The sequence below is a fragment of the Hevea brasiliensis genome, chromosome 9, assembly GCF_030052815.1.
Source record: "Hevea brasiliensis isolate MT/VB/25A 57/8 chromosome 9, ASM3005281v1, whole genome shotgun sequence".
Taxonomy (NCBI): Eukaryota; Viridiplantae; Streptophyta; class Magnoliopsida; order Malpighiales; family Euphorbiaceae; genus Hevea; species Hevea brasiliensis.
This window is the reverse complement of record NC_079501.1, coordinates 19,373,145-19,389,717: the sequence shown is the minus strand read 5'-3', so window position 1 is coordinate 19,389,717 and position 16,573 is coordinate 19,373,145. Positions and strand designations below refer to the sequence as shown.

The 16,573-nt window shown below is 30.0% G+C and overlaps 2 protein-coding genes across 6 annotated transcripts; both read left to right on the top strand.

Annotated features, from left to right (window-relative positions):
- The first annotated feature begins 2,580 nt into the window (after positions 1-2,580).
- On the top strand, positions 2,581-3,333 carry LOC110671420 (protein RSI-1). Its single transcript, XM_021833894.2, has 3 exons — positions 2,581-2,764; positions 2,885-2,906; positions 2,996-3,333. The coding sequence occupies exons 1-3, from the start codon at positions 2,684-2,686 to the stop codon at positions 3,175-3,177; spliced, it is 285 nt and encodes a 94-aa protein (XP_021689586.1). The 5' UTR covers positions 2,581-2,683; the 3' UTR covers positions 3,178-3,333.
- A 3,586-nt stretch (positions 3,334-6,919) lies between these two features.
- Positions 6,920-16,138, top strand: LOC110671406 (senescence-associated protein AAF, chlorolplastic). 5 transcript variants are annotated; one of them, XM_021833868.2, is made up of 13 exons: positions 6,920-7,097; positions 8,660-9,056; positions 10,283-10,435; positions 10,809-10,882; positions 11,309-11,364; positions 11,445-11,516; positions 13,930-13,998; positions 14,219-14,265; positions 14,395-14,524; positions 14,624-14,692; positions 14,791-14,894; positions 15,479-15,554; positions 15,629-16,138. In XM_021833868.2, exons 2-13 carry the CDS (start codon positions 8,713-8,715, stop codon positions 15,806-15,808), a joined length of 1,374 nt encoding a protein of 457 aa, XP_021689560.2. In that variant the 5' UTR covers positions 6,920-7,097; positions 8,660-8,712; the 3' UTR covers positions 15,809-16,138. The 5 variants fall into 5 exon arrangements, with proteins under 5 accessions (XP_021689560.2, XP_021689561.2, XP_021689559.2 ...); XM_021833869.2 differs by having other exon boundaries at positions 8,621-9,056; XM_021833870.2 differs by having other exon boundaries at positions 7,084-7,208.
- The last annotated feature ends 435 nt before the right edge of the window (positions 16,139-16,573 follow it).

The window sequence follows — 16,573 nt, the reverse complement described above, 5'->3', positions numbered from 1 at the left end:
TTAAGATTTTTCTTAAAAATCACACAACTTCGATTTAAATAAAAAAATATTTAAATTAAGTAGTTTTGTTCCAATGGAGTCAAAAAATTAGAGACAATATCTTATTCCTACAATATAACCAATCTAAAATGTCGTTCATCAAGTCCCAAACATCCCTAAAATTTACCCATAACACGCCCCAAATGCTATACTCTTCTCTTCCCTACCCCGCCCACTAACCCACCCCCAGCACGCAACCTCTTTTCGCCCTGGAAATCTGGGTTAGGTCACTCCTTCGACATAACCCATTGTGAAGTGGGCCGAGGTGAGGAGTTATAAGAGTAGTAGGAACAGAAGTAGCATTAGCAACAGTGATAGAGATCGAACGGAGCTTTGGCAACGGGGTTAACAGTAGTGGTAGCCGCCGAAGTTGATGGGCTCACGCGCATGTTAAAGAGTGTTGTCATTAGTTTAGGGCTTGTAGCCTGCCGAATTAGCAACTTTTTTGTCCTGCCCAAATGGAAAAGAGTGTTGTTTTTTAGTTGAAATTCAAAAATATTGCTTTTGTTCACTACCAATGGCCTGTGCAGTGGTGGCTTATTTATAAGTGGCTTTGAACTAGTTTTTTTAGGAGAGAGAATGTGCCATGTACAGACAGGTTGAGGAACAAGTCCAGTTTTCTGAGAACACATTTTATAAATTGAATGAACAAAAGATAACGACGAAGTACTAATGATTTTTAGCATATGAAAAAAATATTCAGTTTTGTACATGTGTTTTTTTTTTCCAAAGTAATAGCTGAAATGTGAAGGTTTGTTTAATCCCGGTTTATTTGTGAAAAATAGTTTTATATTTTTTATTTTCTAAAAAGTTTTAAATTTTTTTTTTCACAAAAAATAAAAGAAATATAAAAAATGCGTTGAAAACAAATTTTTAATTTAAAAAAAAAAACTATTTATATCTTTCATAATTAACCAAATAAATCATTATATAATATTTTCAAAAACTTATTTTAAATTTTTTAAATTATTATTATTTATTTTATAATAATATGATTATTTTTTATTATTATAAATAAATATTTTTTAAAATAATTATTTAATTTTAATTATGAAAAAGTTATAATATAATTATGGTTATATAAAAATTATTATATTTTATTTAAACAAATATAACTTTTATTATAAAAAAAATGGTCTAAATCGTAATTAATTTTTGAAAATATTATTTTTCAATTTTTTTTTTTTAAGTTTGTTTAGAAAATTATTTCAATTTTTCACAAGTGAACAAGTAATGAGAAGAAGGGAAAAGAAAATAATAGGGGAAGTAAAAAAGACAATTCATTATTTTGTTGAAAGGAAAATGAATGAAAGAAAAATTATAATTATAATTTCCTTATTTTGTAAAAAAAAAAGGGAAAGGCAAAAAATATAAAAATTTATGTGGAAAATGCTTAAAAGAAATTTTGAGTCATTTTGTTTTCCATCCAAATTAAATAAAAAAAATGAAAACAATATTAATTTATCTTTTTTTTTCTCTTTTTTACTTTAATAATTATTTTTTAATATAATTTTATTTATTAAATATAAACATAACAGTGAGAATATAATAACCTTTCTCATCAAAACATAATCAAATCACTTTATTTCTTTTTCTTTTCATCTGCAAAAAAAAAAATTATGAAAAATAATAATTTTTTTCTTCAATTTTCCTCCCTAGGAAACAGGTTAAAGAGTTTCCCTTTGACATAGTTCTCAGTCACACCAAACACTTTTTTTTTTTTCTCATGAGAAAAAATTTTAATAGTACACCCGTGCATTGATGGTAGTTAATCCCTCTAGTATCTACATCTTACCTAAGACGACAACTTGTCCTTTATAGCTTAAGGATCCGAGGAGACCTTAGAGGGCAGATTTAGCTTCCAATTTTACTAAATTAGCCTAAAAAATGTAAAGATTAATATTAATTTAATTAGAATATGTACAGAAAAAAAAATTAATTAATACACCATAAAATCATGAAGGGCACCATGTTCTCACAAATGGCCTAACCACCTTTCCTAAAATAATTTTAAATCAAAAAATAAAAAATGCAACTCTCTTTATATATTATCCAAAAAGCCACATGGATTTAATATGGATGTAACTGTATAACTGCCTCATAAAAAAGATGGAGAATGGGCATATTTCAAAATGAGTGCCTAAACGCCATAACTAACATCACCGAGTTGGTAAAAGCAACAAGATAAAAAGAGAAAATTTTTTTTTAAAAAAAATATATTATTAATAATTAAAATTTTATTTTGAAAGAAAAATTTAAAATCTACATAAAATTGAAATTATTCATTGAAAAAATTTCATCAGTTATTACTAACCCATTACTTGTATGACAGAATAAAGTTCAAGAAATAAAAATAATAAAAAAGCCCCAGACACGCCGCTTTCACCGCTCACTTTTTCATGAACTACTCACGTGGGATGATTTTTTTTCATTTTTGTAGGTTATTGTGCCTATCCCCAAAATTCACGCCATAACCCATGCTTTAATAATTTCCCTTTAATTGTCCCTCCAAAATTCCTATAAATACACCCTCAATTATTCTTCACTTTCAATTCATTCCTCAATCAGACAAATATCCCATTGTCTTTTGTGCAGCGCTCATCAGTGAGCAGAGCATTCTCATTCACTCGCACACAGGAGAAAAATGTCGGCAAGCCTCAGGTGTACTTCCCTCTTGCTCCTCCTTTCCTTGCATCTTTTCATCACTTTCTCTGACATGGCTGAGGTATATATCTACTAAGCTTAACCTGAAATCCTTTCTGTATAACGAATTTAAGCTAAAATTCTCTACGTATCTGCACTGATCTATGAGCTATTGTTGTTTGTATCTATGAACTTTAAACAGGGTGCTAAGTTTCGTGCTTCAGGTATGTTGAGATATCTTCGAGTATAAATTGGTGTGAGTTTAAGTTGAAAATTAATTAAGATTAATTAATTTAGTTTTGTGACACAACAGATTGCAAACCAAAATGTACATATCGTTGCTCAGCAACATCACACAAGAAGCCTTGCATGTTCTTCTGCTTGAAGTGCTGCGCCAAATGCCTTTGTGTTCCTCCTGGAACTTATGGTAATAAGCAAGTCTGCCCTTGCTACAATAATTGGAAGACCAAGGAAGGAGGTCCCAAGTGCCCTTGAGCACTATGCTTTCACAATATCTTATCAATAAAATACATATAGCCTCTACCTTTGTTGTTTATTTTTATTTTTATTTTTATTTTTAAAACCCAATTCATATAATTACATTTGCTTTCTTTCTAAGATAAAAGTTTAATTACCATTAGTATTCTCGCATTTTTTTTTTTGTTTCTAATATTAATTTTTGCATGAAATAAAAATTTAATTTTATTTATTATGTTTTAAACATGATATTTGATAAAAAAAATAATTAAATTGAATTTTTATAAATTTTTATTTTTCAAATAAACTGAAAGGGAAAGAAATGTAATATGATGACCTTCATTTCGTGATTAGAATCTCGATTATTGTTTGGTATATATTTTTTTATGAATAGTAATTAAATAATTAAATTTATAGTATTACGTAAAAAAAAATAAAAATCCAATTTTATTAAAAAAATATCTTTTAATATTAGTTTATAAAAAGCAGCTAAAATTTAACATAATTTATTTAATTGTTAAAAACGTTTTTAAAAAATTATAAAATTTTAAATTTGAACTTAAATTAAAATTAAATAAAAAAAATTAAAATTTAGTTATTATGTTGTTATGCATTTACATGCTTGACTCTCTCTCTTTATTTTAGCTGTTGCAGACTACTATTAATCAAATGAAATTCACTATTTAAGGAAAATCTTTTTATCACATTTTTCTTCAATTATATCGTAGAATTGAATTTATTATACGACACATAAAAATTAATTATAAAATTATATTATCACCATTATTTTATTTTTTTGGATATTTTTTTATATCAATTATATAACTGTATAATGACACTACCTTTTAATATAAGTATTAAATTAATTACAAGTTTAAAATATAAATTAGATGGTAATTTTAAATATTATTATTATTATTATTATTATTATTATTATTATTATTATTATTATTATTATTATTATTATTATTATTAAGAGAATAGTTTAAAGATAAAATTTTTTATACTAGCAAATTTAATATTCGCATCTCATCATATTTAATTTTATGAATATATAAATACAGACATTATACAATAAAACTTGTCATAATAGCCATATTCATATAAAATACAACTGTTATTCAAACGATATTTAAATATATTATATACCTTATTTAGAATATATAATTAAAAATAAAAATAAATAAATTAATAAATTTTAATTTAGTGTTATTAAAGTTATAATCAAAATCGTAAGATCTCAAGCTAATTTAAAAAAAAAAAATCAACTAAGAGATTAGAACTGCTCATGATTATCATTTAAAATCTCTTGTTAGTTAAAATTTATATAATTATTCTCTATATTATAAATGAAGGCATTAATTCAATATATATAATTTTTTTCACAATTATGATCAAAATAACTTTTTTATTTAAAAAAATAATATTTTCTATATATATATATATATATATATATATATATATATATTTTCCATTTATGTGGAAAAGTAGAGGGTGAATAAGTTAAATTAATCTCATAATAGAATGTTTCTAAATGCAAATTAAATCAGTGAATCACAAATAACTATCTCATTACTATACTTTTACAATTTTTTAGGATCCAAAATGATGAAACCTTAAGCTTAAAATTTGGAGCTTAATTTTGCCAACAATAACAAACTGTAAAACATCTGTCTATATGTGTGCTTTTATGTTAAGCAGTTGTATCTAATTAGCGCTTGTTTAGTTTATATATTAAAATTAAAATCAATAATAAAACTAAAATTAAGTAGAATTAAAAATAAAATGATAAATTTTTATTTATGCTTAATTCATTACGAAATCGAAATTATATTCTTTTTATAAGTATTTGATTTGTATTTATAAGTTGTGGAATGTGAATCAAACTTATTTTGTATTTAATGAAAATTATCATAAAATTAATTTTTTTTATATTTTTACTTTTTAATTTTAATTAATCATATAAAAATATAAAAATAATATTTTTTTAATTTTATTATTATAATTAATTTTTTATTTTCATTTTTAATTATTTATATAAAATTTAAAATATTATTTTTATTATAATTTTTTATTTTTATTATTAATTCATTAAATGAAATTATAAATATAATATTTTTATTATTATAATTATAATTTCAAATTTTAATTTAAATTAATTATGTGAAAATACAAAATATTAATTTAAAAATTTTTATTTTAATTAATAATATGAAGATATAAAATTTGAAATATCTCTATAATTACATTGGTGAAATTGAATATTTATCTTTTAACAAAATGAAGGGGAATTGTAACACGTTTAATTGTAGAAATCATATTTCCTAATTCATGAATATGTGAATTGAACAAATGAATTTCTAAATACCTATACATATATAATTTTTGAATCAAATGTAGCCTTAATTCAAATCCCTCTCAAACATATTAATTAATTATCAATATATATATATATATATATATATATATATATATATATATATTCACAATAACACATAATGCAAACAAATCAAACCCAAATTCCACACCCAAAACATATATTCTTAAATTTTAATAAATTGTCAAATTAATGGAAGGAAGAATCTTTTGATACCCCTTTGATTAAAAAAAAAAAAAAAATCTTATTACTAGATGTGGCTACGAGGTGAAAAGAAAAAAAAAAAAAGAAAGAAAGAAATATTTTTAAAGAGAGAAAAACAAAGAAGAATAATGTGCATTCTTATAATTATTAATTTGATATATTTTATAAATAATTATTAAAATAAAACTAGTTAAATTTTATTATATGATTTTAAAAAATAATTTAAAATCTAATTAAATTAAATCTATATTTAAATAATAAAATTCTATAACAAAAAATATTTAGAATAATTTTTTTTAATAATAAAGTTATTTATATCAATAAAAAATAAAGTTTGATATTAATAAAAATTCTACAATACAATAAAGAAAGAAAATTTTATATACTATTATTATATAAAAGATTATAAAATATAAAAATAATTAAAATTATTACACTAATAAAATAAATTATTAACATGATTAGTTATTTATGTTACAGTTTACAAAATAGATAATTAATATTTCTTTGTGATTGTTACAGGTGAATCGTTATTTTATTTTAATATAAATTTTATTTACTTTACATAATAATTTAATATACATGTATAAAAACATCACTCACGGACATAGATTTAAATGCTATCTTAAGTTGATGGTTTCAAATTCTATTGGATTCATTGATTATTCAATCAATTCATATAAATTAATTTCAATTTTCTAAAAAAGAAGGTTTTTTATTTAAATTGGATTGGTCATTAGTTCAATTTTAAACAGTTGATCAGATCAATAATTTTTATTGTATTTAAATGGATAGGAAAGGAATATATAAATATAAAAATCATGTAGTTCGTGAGATTGTGATTTAATTTTACAAATAGAACAATTCATTTTCTAAATTATTACTAAATTCAACGCCATCCACAATTTTTTTTTTATTTTTATCATTTTGGATTGAAAACCATTTAAATGAGGTCTGAATTCACCGAGATTTTAATATTAATTTTTCATATATTTATCTGGTAAAAAAAATTATCACGCCTCCTTTTCTGAAAATTGGATAGGCATTTTTGTCCTTTAGGAAGAAGCGGGCAGTACTGTCAGAACAGTATCATTGTTAGGTGAGGTGGCAAGACTAATCCACAACTATTGGCCATTGTAGCTACTTGAAAGCAAAAATTGGAGAGGAAATCGTAAAATTCCATACCCCAAATATTTTCACCGGTGGTTGTTTGTTGGTGTTGGCCTTCACTAGGCCACAGCCTTTGCTTGTGGCTGCAATTTTTTATTCCAGTTTTCGTGGGGCCTAAAAGGCAACCCCACCAAACTTCCATAAATCGTACGACCAATCTCCACTTCCAACTTCTACCTCTCTTCAGGTTAGTTTGCTCTTCCTTTGCATTTCTTGATTTGAAGACTGGCTTTAAGTTGCTTCATTTTTATATTACTCCCAGTAATCTTCTGTTTGGGTTTTCTGCGCTTTTCCCTTGGTGGGTTCCTTTTGTTTCTGTTTCTAGTTGCTATTTTTGTTTTGAAGTTTGAATTTTGAATTTTGTGGGGATCATCTTGCTGTATCTTAATTCTTACATGATCAATTTGCAATGATGTTCTTAGCACAGAGGTAATGGATGCTTAAGGATTTTACTGTCTGTCTAATGAAAAAAAGAAAAAGATAGAAGTAGATTGAATTGGTGTGAAATCAGTGTAATCGTAAAGGGATTCGTAATATTCTTTTTATTGCTTATGATGATGGAACTTCTCATAAGCATTTATCATTAACAGATTCTGGGAAATCAGGAAATTGTATATTCCCTAAGTCATAATTGTGTCTCAAAACTCAATTGCCTGTGGGAAGGAGACGAGGACTTGACACGAAGACAGTAGCCACTTCTAGCTTGAATTTTGTAATGAACTGTAGGATTAGCCTTTCACAAGCCAAGGAAGAAAAAAGAATCAGCTGTCAGAGAAGTGAACCTTATTGTTTGCTTTCCAGTGTCAGCTTGGTATGTCTTGTTTTCCCTTTAGGCCATTAGTTGATTAAATTGGACCTTATTAATTTGGACCAGAGATCACGCCTAAAGGATTTGCCCAAGGTCCGATTCAGATTTATCAAATGACAAATGATCACTGGCTGAAATGTGAAAGGGATGGAAGGTGCTGTTGGAGCTAGCTGGTACATGTTTATAGGCCATAGGCTTGTGATTGAATTTGAATCTACCCATTACTTGGAAGTTGGATGGTCATTGGATGTGAGATGGCTTTTACCTGGTTCTATGCCCTGCCACTGGACTGAAGAATTGTAAAAGATCAAGCATATTGCACTAGAAAAACTGAGAATTAATAAATAGCTCATTAAACTTGGTTATAGCGCAAAAACTTTAATAGGTTAATTCCTTCAGGTTTTTCAGACCTTTGGTTCTTGAACACATTTAAAATTTAAAGAATGGTGACTTCTTGAAAATTTAAAGACTATGATATGGGCTTGAGGGAAGGTGAAATATACTTGAAATTATCATTTGACATCTATAATGTCTTTAAACTAGTGCTTGTGATTCCAATATCAGGTGCATGTTTTAAGGAAGATATTATCTATGATCACTCCTGTAAAGTGACCTCAGTACTGGAAACTGCTATTATATGTTGTTAATGCATAATGTCCTGAATCTATCATCTTCCCAACACAGTATCTTTCTGCCAATAATTATCTATGTTAAAAAAAAACTGGACATTTGGTATTAATTGTTATTATTTTGATTTTCATGTTTGTAAGCATGGAAGTATATTAGATAATTTGCAACAGTGGGGCTAATGGTGCTTTGTTATCATATCATCGTACTATGATCTTTGGGAATGATTTTAGAATTCCTTTCTCTTATGATGTTTTTTCTTATAATACTGGCAGTATTTGACCCCCTAAATAATGTGCTTGTTCTTACTTAAGCTTTGAGCTGTTATAAGGGCAATGCTGGCTGGTATCATTTTATTCTTGTATTGATGTTTGCCATGGCACTTAAAGCAAGCAAGGTTTCAAGCAGTGCTTTTGTGACTCAGAGGACCAGTACCTCCAGAATAAATGGAGTTATATTTTCTTTTGTCAAGTCGCAACCACAAAGTAAGCTACATCCTATAAATCAAGGAATTCAGTTGCGGCAACTAAGCAATGCCCATCCCCTGGCATCGAAATTGGGTTCTGGTGAGAATTTATGGGGAATACATGGACAGCCAGTTAGTTTCCTCGTCTCTCGGAGATCTACCAGCATATGCCTGTCAACACCAACTCCTAGAACTGAAGAAAAGGAATGCATTAGACCTTATAGTGATTGTTCCGATGTGTCCAGGTCAGATTGTTGAAGTATTCATTGCAGTTCTTTTTTAATTTACCTGCCAAGTCAAATTTCTTGACATTTTTATGGTTAGAATTTTTTTTTATTTTCCCAAAATTTCTTACTGATATGATTTGTGGAGAATAACAGTGCATGGTGTTCTAACATGATCAATCAGTGTTTGAAATAGCAATTCCAACCATCTAGACTGGTGGAACCTGATTGGTCAGTTATATTGTGCTGTCGCTCAGCCTCAACACAAGTGGTAAAATTTGAAATAGGTTTAAGATACATCCTATATTTGAATAGTACCATTGGGGAAAAGAGTGCAAAGACAATTTTCTTTTCTATGTATGTAGAAGCAGTAGGATTAAAGGATAAAGAAATAAAAATTTCATAAGTGTGCATGAATGATACACATATGGGCATTTTGGGGGAGAGATTCTTTTGTCAGCCTTTAGATTGGTACTGGAAAGCGAATCATGTATAAACATGCCAGAAGCAAATGCCCAAGCAGAGAGAGTCTTGGCTATTACAAAGCACATATGTGCTGATTTTCATACAATGCTACTGTCTACTGTATAAACAACTTCAAGTAAGTTGAAAAACTTAACACATTTACATGTTGCACAGTAATTCTCAAGCCTCTGAAAATTACTTTAATGAGATTTTCATGATACTCTGGTTTTGAAGTGCTTATGATATCGCTTTAAAAGCTAGAGATTTAATCAACTGGAAGTGATAAATTGATATATCATAGTTAGCAAGGTTATATTAAATTCACTTGGTGAAAAAAATGACGTGTAAGAATTTTCAATTATATGAAAACTTCACTTTGACTTTACACTCATTCCATATCTATTTCACAGTATCTTCATTTTCTTTGGTGCTCTTATAAACATAATGGCCTGGGATATATTAATGTAATACTATTCCTCCATTGGGGAGTTCCCATTCTTTGTCAGCACTCAGCACAGATTTAAATCTGTACCACTGTATTTATTATATGCCTTCCATTTGCACTATTCTCAATGTTATAATTCATGGATTGGCCACTGAACCATTTTGTCCCTTGTTGTCTGGTTTAGGTTCTCCAGTTATCTATAGTTTTAATCTTTCAGATGATTTTTTCATTTGTGTGTGGAAGAGGGACTAGTGATTCCTTGCTCAATGATTTATTGTTCCATGCGTGTTCATGTTAAACTTTGAACTCATAGCACAAACAAACTTTTCTGGATCAGCATGCAAATTGGAGAAGAGGAAGATGAGTGCTCAGTCATGCCCGCACGAGTTTTTCACTCAAATCAGGGCTTAGCTCAAGCTTGCAAATTTGTACATAATGATGCAAAATTTGTAAATGAAAGAGCACGTAATGACATTATCTTACTTTCACGGTAATATACTGCGCCCTATTTTCTGCTGATCATAATTAGTAAAGCTTATCACATACATGAAAAGAAGCATGTATTTCAAGTTAGAAAAGTTCAGAATTTGAGAGATGATTTGGGAATTGCATTTAAGTCTGACATATTCACAAATTCCTCAAAATTTATCGAAGGCACCATTAGCCCCACTGAACAAAACTCTGTAAAACTTTAATCTTTCAAAAAGTCTAAGTTATTTGATGAAATACTCTATTTAGCTGTGGCTTGAAGTATTGGATTAACAGTAGCTTGGCTTCATGCTCATTTTAGATACTTCATGCCCTTTATTGTATGAATTTTTATGGGTGGATATCTTTGTTCATGATTTTCCTATTTTTTGCAGTGGAATTATGAGCTTGAATGCCCGTGCACGCAAAGATGTTGCTATTCTTGGGTCAAAGTTTCTTAAACTTGATGGTAAATTCTTTTATCTTTTCCAGCATCAAGGCTGACCCAGGGCATTTGAAATACTAAATAACTGTTACAATTGGAATCTAGTCATTGAAGTAGAAAAACATATTTGTGCTATAGAGCATATGAAATGGGTCTATTTCTTTCATTCATTACTGTTTGTGCGTGGTGAAAGCTTTTTTCCCCCTTTAGAATTTTGGATAGTGGGGAGGGGAGTTTTTCTTTTCTTTTCGGGAAGGGAAATCATTGACATCCTATATTGTGAAGCACACACTCAATTACTAGGATATTAACACAATGGAGGGATAGCTTTTACCATATGCAAAGTGAAAGAAAAATAAATTCTTCCATTTTTATGTGGCTCAAAAACATATCATGATGTCGCTGATTTTTTTTCCCCTTTTCTGTATTATCTTTCTTTGGTGAGTACAGAGAAAATCGACCGCAACATGAAGAAGAAAGCTGAACGTCTTCATCACATTGCTACTGTATGTACATCTAGAAAAATAAGTTTTCACTAACTTGAAGATGAAGGTTTGTATTGAGAAATTATTTTATTTTCCTGTAGGTTTTAAAGGACAGAGCTCAGTCTAGATTGAAAAGTGCTGCTGATAAGCATTGGAGTGATGGAGCCTTAGAGGTACCTGCCTCCCTTCTATTTCTATCATCTTTCAGCATTGTTTCTTTTAATGAATGTGATATAAGAATAAAATGCTGTATATTGAAAGAAAGCAAAAGTATTGAAACAATTTGTTCTGTTTTTGCATTTTATGCTGTTTGTTTCAGTCTCCTTCCACTATTAATTCAATTTTAAAATTCAATCTTGATATGTGCAGAAATTTTTGGCTGTTATTTTTCAGTATCTCTTTTCTTTCTCTTTTAACTTGGCCTGTGATGGTCTAAACTATCTTTCAATTTTTCTCTAGTCATCTAGGTAGACCAGAGCATTAATGTTTTTGTCTTCCTATTTCCTACTATCAGCTGAACTAATATTAGTCATTTGTTGCACTTTATAGTGATTAGTCTCTTTTAAGCCCATGATGTTGTTAGGCAAGTTATCTTATGTTTCATACTTCCGATTGGGGACTGGGGTTGCAGGGGTAAAAAATCATGTCTAAGATCATTATTCTTGTTGAGGCTATTCCAGAGTAAAATATTTCAAAATCTTGACTTTGAGTACTCTTCTATAAATTTGTAATTCTAGCCACTTTAGGAGCTCATGTCTGGGGTACAGAAAAAATTGAAGGAAAAGATAGAAAATCTTAGATTTTTTAATAAATAATTCACAGCCACACCACTTATGGTTGACTGATGACATCTTGCTCTTGTAGCATACCATCTTAATGATCTGCTAACTCTATCATCTACTCACCTCAGCTCAAAAGTCATTCCCAAGCTAAAGGAATTGGCTTTGTGGAAACTTCTGTAGTTAGAATCTATGTCATCATGAAAATGGAACTAGTTTTATGGTGAATGCTGTATGAACCAACCACACATGCATCTAGCCTCTTACACATGATGTTATGATTCATCATCATCATCATGATTTTGCTGAGAAAGATGTCACCAATTACATGTACAAATGCTTGTGCATGAGCAAATACTTCTCTTCTGCCTTACAACTTTGCTGAATCCATTATCTATTCTCTTTCTGTTATCCACTTCTTAGTTTCATGCCCTAGCAATTACTAAAGAAAATAACAAATGAATATATATACTTAATTTGATTAAGGTTTGCCATTTTAATTTTCCAATATGAGTTTTGTGTATCCTACCATGGTAGACCACTCTAGTGTTTTACTTGTATGTCACAAATGAGGATTTTCAACAAAGCTGATATTTTGCGATGCTTTGATGCATATGGCTTCCAAATTGCTCCAATCAGTTTTTAAAAATGCGAGCTTGGCCACTTCTTTAAATATTCAATTAGGTGTAACAGTAGGTTGCCTTTGGTTGTCTGGCAGACCAATCACATCTAAAGAAGTGGCTGACACATCACATAAGATATGTGCAAAAAGTATTCTAGGGCATTAAATTACATCTTTTATAGCCTAAATTAATGAGTTTATGCTTCACTTCATCAAAATTTTTGTATGGAATACATATTTCTTTTTTTTTTTTAATGGTAGATTTTTTTGAATTGAGATCAATAGAACTTGTAAGAGCATCTTATCACAATATGCAGCACATCAATGTTTGCACGTCTAACATTAGTCATTTGCAGCTTAAAAAGCATCCATTCAACATTGAATGCATGGATTTAAATAGCAGCCTTTTTGGCGGTCGCATATAATAGAAATAGGCTTGTAAAGGTCTTAATGTAATGGTAACAGCCCATCATCACATAATTTTTTTTTTTTTTGAAGAAATTGCAAATTCATAAAATGGATAAATATTTAAGGATATAATGAAAACTAAGATTTACAACAAAATAATATCAATACGTGAAAGAGAGACATTCAATCCATCATTCTTAGACACTGTTAGCATTAATCAATTTAAAACTAAAATAACTAGGTAGACATAATCAAAGCTCATTCTGTTACCTTAAAGTAACGGCCATTGGCTGTTACTAGCCTGAAATTTAAATGCCTGTTAGTGATAGGGGGGTATTGGTAAACCTTTATTTAACAACTGTTATTTAAAACCATGATTGCCCGTGAAGGAAAAGTGAAAAATGCTAGAAAAAAAATTTTCCAAGTTGAATAAGGTGGCAAAAGAAGAAACTGAAATGTGTCAATGTGCGAAATAAAAGGTACATGTATTCAGGGTAGACATGTTCTGCCATAAAGAAGATGTGTGAAGATGGATTGGATGGAGGAAGAATAGAAGTCAAGAGATTGAATAAATGATATAAAATAAGCAAAGGAATAGCTAGATTTGAATGAAAATGTAGGAAAAAATGTTTTATTTCTCATGTTTATGTCCTTGTTCTGAATTCTGATGCATGTGTACATGTGTGTTTATGCATTCCAAAGCAATCAAAATAGCTTCTATGCGATACAAGGATCTGATATAATATACCTTGATGGAACCTTTGGAAACTTTTCCAGGCTGACTTGCGCCGTGCTGACTTCCGTGCCAAGCAACGAGCAATGGAAGATGCACTGATGGCTTTGGAGGTGAGTCCGTTGCCAAATTAATTGGCAATGGTAATGCATGTGTAAATATTGTAGGATATTTGTAGGACCATCTCTTTTTCGTTCTCAACATCGGATAGCTTGCTTAGTTTTAGTGTTGTAATTATCCTCCAGTTATATCTGTTAAGTATTTATTTTTCTTTACATTTTTTTTGTCCATGCCTCTTGGGAAAAAATATGTTTTCCATTTTGTGCCATGCAGTTTGTTAAGAATATTCATGATTTGATGGTGAGCAAGATGTACAAATTGTAAGTTCTTTTGTTGATGGCAAGTCTCTTTTGTGTGCTTTTATTTATTTATTTTTTAAATTCTACCTTGATTGCTGCGAAATTATTCAACCCTGATTCACTAATTTTGAAGATGTTGTTGGCTATCAGCCCTCTACTTGGGGAAAAGGGTTCACCTTCAGCTAATGACATTCTTGGATCTATAATGCTTGAGAAAAATGGAAGGACTTTGGATTTTTTCCCTGGAGAAGTTTCTACCAATCGTATTACTGCTATTCAGGTTCTTTTTTTTTTTTTTTCCCTCAGACAACAGTGCATTTTTACCTTCAATTCTCTCAGGAATCACAATGTTACTGTTGTTGCATTTGATAACATACAGGGAGCTTACTGGAGTATGGCATCTGCACTCTCTGAAGCTGATGGCATTGACTACACTGATCCAGAAGAGGTTTGACACTATATTTAAGTTCCTAATCCAATGTGCCAATTGAAGTTATTGTGATTTCTGCGTTTTCTTTTTAATTGGGTTTTTCCTTTCCGGAGCAGCTAGAGTTGTTGATTACAACTCTTATAGATCTTGATGCAATGGATGGTAAAAGTAGTGTCTCATTATTGGCAGAGTGTTCTAGTTCTCCAGATGTTAATACAAGGTAAGCTACTTGAGAACATATTTTCTTTTGAATAATTCAATCCCATAAGCATAATCCATTCCTAATTTTCCACTTAATTTTCTTAAATAAATAGGTTAGCAATTTTTCCCGGACGAGTTCCTCCTATACCTACTCTTAGAAATGTTGACGGATTTCATATTCTTTCCAACATTTCCTTCTTGATGCTTGCAAAAACACTCTTCAATGAATCATCTTGATTGTCCATGGGATAGCCTTTGGTTTGTTCATTATCAGTAAGTTTCCTGCGTGCCCAGGTCACAAGAAGAATTCACCATGTAATACTTGCCCACTAGAAGTGTTGAAAATTTGTCTACAACTACTCATCCCATTGGAACTGTGTTATGGCCCCAGTCCTTGCATAAAAATATATGAATTCTTATTTACCCATGAATGTTGTCACTTCTGGTTTCCGAGCATTTGTCCATGTTTCATTTTACCACAATTGACAGCTCTGAAACAACATGGAAACCTATAAAAATTCTGCACTAATTACTTGTTTCTGTTCCAGCAAGCTTCTTCTGCCTTTTGGTCATGTGTTGTTAGTTTTTATCTGTGTGGTACAGAAAAGCATTGGCAAATGCATTAGCAGCAGCCCCATCAATGTGGACGCTTGGAAATGCAGGCATGGGAGCACTGCAGGTACTTCTCTTTTTGAAAACAAATAATCACAGAAAACTGTAGTTATTGTCTTCGCTAATGGCAGCATCTTGCAGAGACTGGCAGAAGATAGAAACCCAGCAATTGCTGCTGCAGCATCCAAAGCAATCTATGAACTGAAGAAACAGTGGGAAATAGAGGAAGGAGATAGTTGGAGGTTTATGATGAATCAGAAATTTGAGGAAATAGATCATGAAGAAGAAGACAACAATGATACAGATAGAGATACAGAATGAGAAGCATTCACAGTTTCACACACTTACAATGTAGATTTCTATATGTAGGTCTATAAGTTGCAGGTTAACCCAGTGACTATCATTCACCAGAGGTAATGAGTGAATGATGTAATGAAAGGGCTCATATTTTTATGGTCCTTTAATCTATATCCAAGTAATGCCCAAGGATTCATATCTGCTTGCCTATTCCGCTGTTCATCTGCTGAAGTTAATGTGTTTGTGTGGGCATCAAAGAAGTGTCATATTTGGGCCCAATCCTATGTGGATTCTGTCACCTTGGTGCTAGAATACATCTCAATTATGTGTATAATAAGCTACATCTCTTCCAAACTGTTATTGCAAATGCTGACTGCATTCAACTTTCAAGCACCAAGCATGTTCAAACACCCCCACATGCCAGTGGCTTGTAAATTCAGTGTGGATTAAAATCAGGTCCACTGTTAGAGCTTCCATCATTTTATGGGCCAACTTGATCAGTTTCCAATATTCACACGTTAACCTGTGGACTTCATATTCTGAGTCCTGCAAAACGGTGGGTTCCATATGATATTGTTAGATCATGGAGGTAAAGTACCAAAAGTCCAATGCTAAGCCCAAAATTCCTTCATTTCCTTAGAAAAAAAAAAGTGGACGGGTGGCCATTTTCCAATTGAACAGCTCCGCTATGCTCAATCACTTTTGGACTTCTGGTCTATTAAACCTGTTTTTTTTATATATATATATAATTCATATAATTAAATGTGAATATTTGATACATTTAACTTT

Bases quoted from the DNA above. Each gene is read 5' to 3' on its own strand.
- LOC110671420 (XM_021833894.2), top strand. From the start codon at position 2,684: ATGTCGGCAAGCCTCAGGTGTACTTCCCTCTTGCTCCTCCTTTCCTTG. The intron at 2,765-2,884 runs GTATATATCTAC...AACTTTAAACAG, and splicing joins CTTTCTCTGACATGGCTGAG to GGTGCTAAGTTTCGTGCTTC. The intron at 2,907-2,995 runs GTATGTTGAGAT...GTGACACAACAG, and splicing joins TGCTAAGTTTCGTGCTTCAG to ATTGCAAACCAAAATGTACA.
- LOC110671406 (XM_021833868.2), top strand. From the start codon at position 8,713: ATGTTTGCCATGGCACTTAAAGCAAGCAAGGTTTCAAGCAGTGCTTTT. The intron at 9,057-10,282 runs GTCAGATTGTTG...TTTCTGGATCAG, and splicing joins GATTGTTCCGATGTGTCCAG to CATGCAAATTGGAGAAGAGG. The intron at 14,693-14,790 runs GTTTGACACTAT...TTTCCGGAGCAG, and splicing joins ACTACACTGATCCAGAAGAG to CTAGAGTTGTTGATTACAAC.